Below are 7,174 nucleotides of genomic sequence, written 5' to 3'. Positions count from 1 at the left end.
ATAACCGCCATCGATAAGACATTACTGTTCAGCCGTCTTCATGGCCAAGGCTTGACTCTGTGAATCACTGCATTCTTATCGGCTTCTCAAATGACTGCCTCGCCTGGTTCACCAACTACTTCTCAGAGTTCAGTGTGTCAAATTGGAGGGCTTGTTGTCTGGACGTCTGGCAGTCTATGGGGGTGCCACAGGATTCAAATCTCGGGCCGACTCTTTTCTATGTATATCAATTATGTCACTCTGGCTGTTGGTGATTCTCTGATCCACCTCCATGCAGTTGACACCATTCTGTACACATCTGGAACTTCTTTCGACACTAACTAACCTCCAAACGAGATTCAATGCCATACAACACTCCTTCCGAGGCCTCCAACTTCTTTTAAATTGGAGTAAAACTAAGTGCATGCTCTTCAATCGATTGCTGCCCGCACCCTCCCGCCCGACTAGCATCACAACTCTGGACGGTTCTGACTTAGAATATGTGGACAACTACAAATACCTAGGTGTCTGGTTAGACAGACACGTGATCACACAGTCATCAGAACAGCTGATGCTCTCACGCATGTTTCAGTGTTACTTGCCTTGAAGCGAGAATAAAAGTTATTTAGCTGGTTTGGTAGGCTCATGTCACTGGACAGCTCTCGGCTGTGCTTCCCTTTGTAGTCTAATAGTTTGCAAGCCCTGCCACAGCCGACGAGCGTCAGAGCCGGTGTAGTAGAACTTGTTCACATTTTCTCAGTAAATAAACAGATGGAGTAGTGTGTTGATATGCTTCCAGTAAAACACACCAAATAAAATCTGAAAAGTTTATTTCCTGTATTCAGAGAAAAAACAATTACCAGAGAAAACGTGAAATTAGATGTCAGAAATTCCAAATATCAAGTTTACAAAAACAGGATTTCACAGGTCTAAAATAAAAATGGTAGTAAGAGGTGCAAATATGGAAAATAAAGCTGACATAATTCACCCTAAATTAATAATCAGCATTTAAGGTAAATCACATTCGTCAATGTTACAAAATGACACCCTTAACGGACACCATCAGTGGCATGTTTCAATTCAACTCTCCCATCATTTTCATTAAAAAACAAAGCAAAGTCACTCTTCATAAATCTCTTCCTTGAACAGAAATGGACATTTAATGAAAGAAACGAAAATAGTTGTCCTGTTTTTAGTTAATGTAACCTTGTCTAGTTTCTTTTGTTCAAAAGACCCATCTTTACCAATACATTTGTCCTTCAATCAACTAGCCACTTCCACAAAGAATAGACCCAAACAAATTTTAGGCTCGTCTCCCGCCCATAGATCGCTGTCGCCATTCAAATACTTTCCTCCCTTCCTTGGCGTAATCAATGATCAGATTCAGTTGAATTGGTGAAAGCAATAGGTTGATAACCTTGTTCTCATCTATCCAATCACTTCTCGATCTGTGATTATCTCAAGGGAGGGTGAATGCACGTTGTGTATTCGAAAAGGGCCACTGTCCCCCTCCCTCTTTACAACCTCTACCAAAAAGCCAAGGATGAAGTTGCCCCTATGTACTGGTCCCAAATCAGTTTGGGCTTTTCATTTCCTAGTTATTTTCATTTCAGGGTGGAGTAAACTGATCCTAGAGCTGTGCAAAGGGGGCAACCTCTCAGCTCCTTCCCTTCCTGTCTTTACTTCCCAGCTTGTTGGGCTTGACGCCGCAGCAGCACGTAGATCTTCTCCTTGATCCAGTCTTTGTTGTATGGCTGGTATGTCTGAGTGTCCGCCCGGTATCTGAATGGAGAGGTGGTGGTTCGAATTCATTAGACAACAAATGCAAGAAAAAAAAAGACATTTGAGAGGAAATACCTGGGGTGTATTCACTAGGAACCAAACATAACAGGGAGGGACCTACCTAAATTTGTCCAATAGAAACTCTCGGTGTCGTTGCAAATTGTAACTGTTTGAAAGGGTTATGACTAATGATTAAACCCATTGAATTGTCCAATAAGAAACACTAGTTTTCTATCACACAACATTTTGAATACGACCCAGGAGAGACATGTCATTAACGTAACTTTGTTCTCATGAGATGAAGCCTTATTGTCAAATAGCCTACTGGACCTCATTATTACTGGGGTGAAAATAGAAGGCAATTCTTAGTCCCAATCTAAAGTTGACCCCTAGTCCCCTAAACCTTGGCCAACTGTTGACAGCTCCTCAAGAGCTGTGAAATGACTGGATACAACAAGGTCGTATTCACTAGGAATGAAATGGGGAGGGATTACCTGATAACGGCTTGTATTCACTTTACTTTGCAAACCGTATTGCTACAGTGTGGACTACCGAGTACAATCCTGCAGTATAGTATTAGCACTCTAGTAAGCAAGGTGAAGTTAAGGCTAAACCATTAGGTGTAGCATGCTAGCTGTTCCTGTAGACTTCGTCATTACACTAATGCTAATTAGCAATGGCCCCAGAAACGACCTTCCTTCAAACTGCAGGCAGACATAAATTGTACTACACTATCCCTTTAACAGTGAGATTGTACAGTACTACTTACACTAAACAGCTGAGGTCCGCCAAATCGTCAATGAAGTCAAACAGCTGGCTGATGTCATAGGTGATGGAGGGACTGTTGGGGTTCATCCTCTTCAGGTGCTCCTCGTACATTTTACACACACCTGGACCAAGAGGGACACAGGGTGAGACATAGAACTACACACGGGAAAATACTTAAGTTACAGACAAAACACCTCGCCAACAAACCATTAAAAGCTTTATTTTTACACTAGGGCCGTGTTCAAAAGGGCACACTGTAGCATAATGGCAACGTTAGCTAGCTAAGCTCATGTGCAGAAACATCATCTGATCTAACGGTTGTGTCGCGCAGGTCGTCAAATCAAAGGCATTCCTTTGCTACAATGTCGTTTTTGATGAAAGTGTCAGTTTGTCATTTTCACGAGGTTGTAGTAATAACATGCTCAGCTACATTAGAAATTGGCTCAAATCTAGGTTGTGCCTTTAGATTTTTTTTTTTTTACAAATAAGGACAAATGTAACTTCTACCATCCACTTCCCAAACCACGGAAGTATTAGCCAGTTGGAACTCTTGATTTAAAAACTGTTGCACTCTGTCTGTAGATTGACTCTCACCCTCCATGCATTCGTTTACTGACTCGTAGTCGGCATATGTCCTCCCCTCTGGTCTCTTTGTTGGCTGGACAAGCAGAATTGTGTGTGACTGCAAAACAGAGAAACAAGAAGAGTTATCACAGACTACGGCTGACCCCAACTGGTCGATAGTTTGGTCGACCGAGATTGTTGACTCGAGCAGTAACACATTTGCGCCCATCTCAGTGAACTAATCCATTGGAGGCCTTGACTAAAAGCCCATTTTAGCTTGATTCGAAAATGTGGTTGGAGGCTTCATATGGAGGATGTGACGCAACTGCAGAGCCTACAGACATGCAGAGGCCAGATCAAGCTCTGTACCACATCGTACAACAATACATTTGTTACAGAATTCACAACACACTTTGTGTATGCCCTCAGGCCCATACTCCACAACCACACATCTACAATGCAAAATCCATGTGTGTGTATGCATGCGTCTGTGCCTATGTTTGTTGCTTCACAGTCCCCGCTGTTCCATAAGGTGTATTTTACCTGCTTTTAAAATTATTCTACTGCTTGCATCAGTTACTTGATATGGAAGAGTTCCATGTAGTCATGGCTCTATGTAGTACCGTGTGCCTCCCATAGTCTGTTCTGGAGTTGGACTGTGAAGAGACTTCTGGTGGCATGTCTTGTGGGGTATGAATGGGTGTCCGCTTGTCAACACCTCTTACAAAAACAAGTAATGAAAAAGTCAATCTCTCTTCCACTTTGAGCCATGCATATCATTAATGTTAGCTCTCCGTGTACTTTTAAGGGCCAGCCGTACGCACCCTGTTCTGAGCCAACTGCAATTTTCCCCAAGTCCCTCTTTGTGGCATCTGACGACACAACTGAACAGTAGTCCAGGTGCGACAAAACCAGGGCCTGTTGGACCTGCCTTGTTGAGTGTTAAGGCAGCGCAGCTCTAAGTGTTTGTAGTTTCAGTCACTGTAGTAGCTGACGTGTATAGTGTTGAGTCATCTGCATACATAGACCAGCTGCCTTTACTCTGGCATGTCGTTAGTAAACATTGACAGTAGCTCTGTCTGACCGCAGCGACCGTGCAAATAGCAGGCCCGGAATGAAGCATGACTTGTAGTGATTTAATGACGCTTTGGACATATTGTGGCCTCTGGGTCACACAGAGACAAGCAGTTTTCGAGGGGCCTAAACAGCTATCCTGGAAAATTCCTTCTACCTGGATTATGTTTGAGAGGGTTCCATTAAAGAACACCCTTTGTGTTCTGTTAGACCGGTAACTCTTTATCCACATAATAGCAGGGGGTGTAAAGCCATAACGCGTACGATTTTCCAGCAGCAGACTGATCGATTATGTCAAAAGCTGTACTGAAGACATGATTGGTTGATGGTAGGTGGGGGCGGTACATCCTGTATAAACAAACTCACTTCCTTGACAACAGCACTGCACTGCACTGCTCTGCGAAATGCAATAATTGTGAATGCCTTGACTTTAGCTGAGGCCACATCACCGTAAATGCTGCATGGCCAATGCAGATGTCGGATTGACCATGTGCCCAGATGCACTTCTCTAGAATGCACTCTCCCGCAAACTTGTGCACATTCATTGTTTCATAAATTCATTGTGTGAATTGTTTGCGTTTGATTGTTAGTGTATATAAATTCCCCATTGCATATCACCATTAGGACATTTACTGTTAACTCCGATCATCTACAATGTTTTACTTTGGTTACGGTCATTTATTTTAATGCATTTATTATTGTTATTCCAGGCTTGCTGTTGTCATTGTCTGAGTGGACATATTGTTTGCACAGTGTACAACCTATATGACACGGCAGGTAGCCTAGTGCATTGGGCCAGTAACTGAAAGGTTGCTAGATCGAATCCCCGAGCTGACAAGTTAAAGAGCTGTCGTTCTGCCCCTGAACAAGGCAGTTAACCCACTGTTCCTAGACAGTCATTGTAACTGACTTGCTTGATAGTGTCGTGGCTTTACTTAACTTTCAGCCATACAAAAATATCTAGACAAGCGAACTCTTCACACCATCCTATTACTCTTCAAATCACAGTATTCTCCTACCATCATCACGGCTGGCTACCTTTCAGAGTGAACAACAGTAGAACCTTTCGGACAATCAGAGCCTTACAAGCGTGCCGCTGAAAGGCCAAACCACATCCTTCCTAAGGCGGCCTGGTTCAGACTGAGACGGAAAACAAAGGTATTCGCACGTAAATTCATTCATGACTTCTTATTCCAAACGGGTGGCTGTTCGTGTGCAAAGTATATGATTACTGTGGGAAAAGTTCTAAAATGTATCCACGATAAGTGTCCCTCTTTCTCTCCCCCCACTATTAATTTTCTGCGTAACAAGCAGTCATATGAAAATAATCCGCTAGGGTCCCGTTTCTCACGTATTAAGGGTGTATGTTTATTCGGTGTTATTTAATTAGCTAGAAAATAAATAAGCCAATTTGCCTAGAACCGAATCATGAGCAAGGCTGGGGTGTTTGCAGATCCAAGAAGGTTACGCCTGTTCAGAATGATAATGATACGAGGTAATGATTAATAAGATGACTGTTCATCAATGTAATAGATATACCTTCTAGAGTTTAATTTGAGAGATGGTAACTCTTTAAATAACCTCTCGTGGTGCCCCAAATCCTAATGAGTTAATTGTTACATGATTAAACTAAACGTTGGGTAACAATGAAACATTTGTTATTTAGAGATAGCAGTCATCAGATTAATTAAAGTATAGTCACAACAATAGTTATCTAAGTAAGTTATTGAATTAATAAGGTGTCGGGGCATCATATTGTGTAAGCTTTCTGTCATGTTTGAGAAGTCAAAGCCCTTGGGATGAGTTATCTTTTGTTCTCCTTGTTTATTCTCCGTTCTCGGCCGCCTGCTCCTCCCCCATCTTCTCCTCTATTAGCCTGATTAATCAGGCTGTAATACACAATTAATTGGTATATACAGCCGGAAACTAATGACTACAAAACCATGCCAATGTTCCTTGTTTGTCTGTGGTGTTGGTCCTTAAGATGGTTGAAATTGAGACAATATCAACATGAATGTATTTGACTTTTTCGAGTGCTGGTCCTGAAGTAGACATTTCTATCACCAGGCACACGCACAATAGAATAGAAATACCTGCTGACTTCAGTTAGTATCCATGCACACAGGTTTGCTCATGACCGAAGGCACGTACACAAGACTTAAGTACATGCACGCATGGATTTTTTTGTATCAAGTTTTGACCATCTGAAGGACCAACACCACAGCAGGTAAAGTACGTTCAAATGTCATTTTATTAAACATTCCTCCTACGAAAGGAACATTTAAGATCTTGCAGTCATTAGTTTCCTGCTGTATATGCCAATTAATTGTGTATTACAGCCTGATTGAGTCAGACTAGGACTGTATCAACCGTGAAAAACAAAAGATCGTTTGAGTGGCTTTTCCTTTAACATGACCTACCTAATAATGCACAGGCTAACATTAGTAGCTACATTTAGCTCATAACATTTAGACAAATTAGCAACTATAGTAGTTGCTAGTAAAGTCGCGAGCTCGGGCTAGTGCTAGCCACAGTAAGCTATCTTAGCAAAAGCCAAATGATTGAAAAAAAGTCTCATGCAATATGAAAACCCCCCCGTAAACAATCACTTTACCATGTTTGTTCTTTGTGTCCAAGCTAGACTTGCAGATTCGGTGTTTAATTTGCTGTTAAACTGCTTTGCTATCCCCGTGCAATGCAGCTGTTAAGGAAAGAAAGGAAGTAGAGGTAGATTCTCTTCCGGTAGAAAAAGGTCAATGTCTACTTCAAAGTAAAAGCACCCATTTGTAAAAAGTTTTGTACGTTTTTATTTAACATAGACTGGGGTCAGTCTCAATGTAAAAACGCAGTGGTGTAAAAATACTTTAAAGTACTACTTAAGTCGTTTTTTGGGATATCTGTATTTGACAACTTTTACTTCACTAGATTCCTAAAGACAATAATGTACTTTTTACTCTACATTTTCACTGACAACCAAAAGTACTACTTACATTTTGAATGCTTAACA

The 7,174-nt window shown here is 41.6% G+C and overlaps 1 protein-coding gene across 1 annotated transcript; it reads right to left on the bottom strand.

The window, feature by feature from the left end:
- Positions 1-792: 792 nt before the first annotated feature.
- LOC123994938 (enhancer of rudimentary homolog) lies at positions 793-6,916 on the bottom strand. The gene is made up of 4 exons (XM_046298070.1): positions 6,782-6,916; positions 3,124-3,211; positions 2,531-2,651; positions 793-1,761 (listed from the first exon to the last, which is right to left on the bottom strand). Exons 1-4 carry the CDS (start codon positions 6,782-6,784, stop codon positions 1,659-1,661), a joined length of 315 nt encoding a protein of 104 aa, XP_046154026.1. The 5' UTR covers positions 6,785-6,916; the 3' UTR covers positions 793-1,658.
- Between the last annotated feature and the right edge of the window lie 258 nt (positions 6,917-7,174).

This window comes from Oncorhynchus gorbuscha, linkage group LG14, assembly GCF_021184085.1.
Source record: "Oncorhynchus gorbuscha isolate QuinsamMale2020 ecotype Even-year linkage group LG14, OgorEven_v1.0, whole genome shotgun sequence".
Classification (NCBI taxonomy): Eukaryota; Metazoa; Chordata; class Actinopteri; order Salmoniformes; family Salmonidae; genus Oncorhynchus; species Oncorhynchus gorbuscha.
This window is presented reverse-complemented; position numbering and strand designations above follow the sequence as displayed.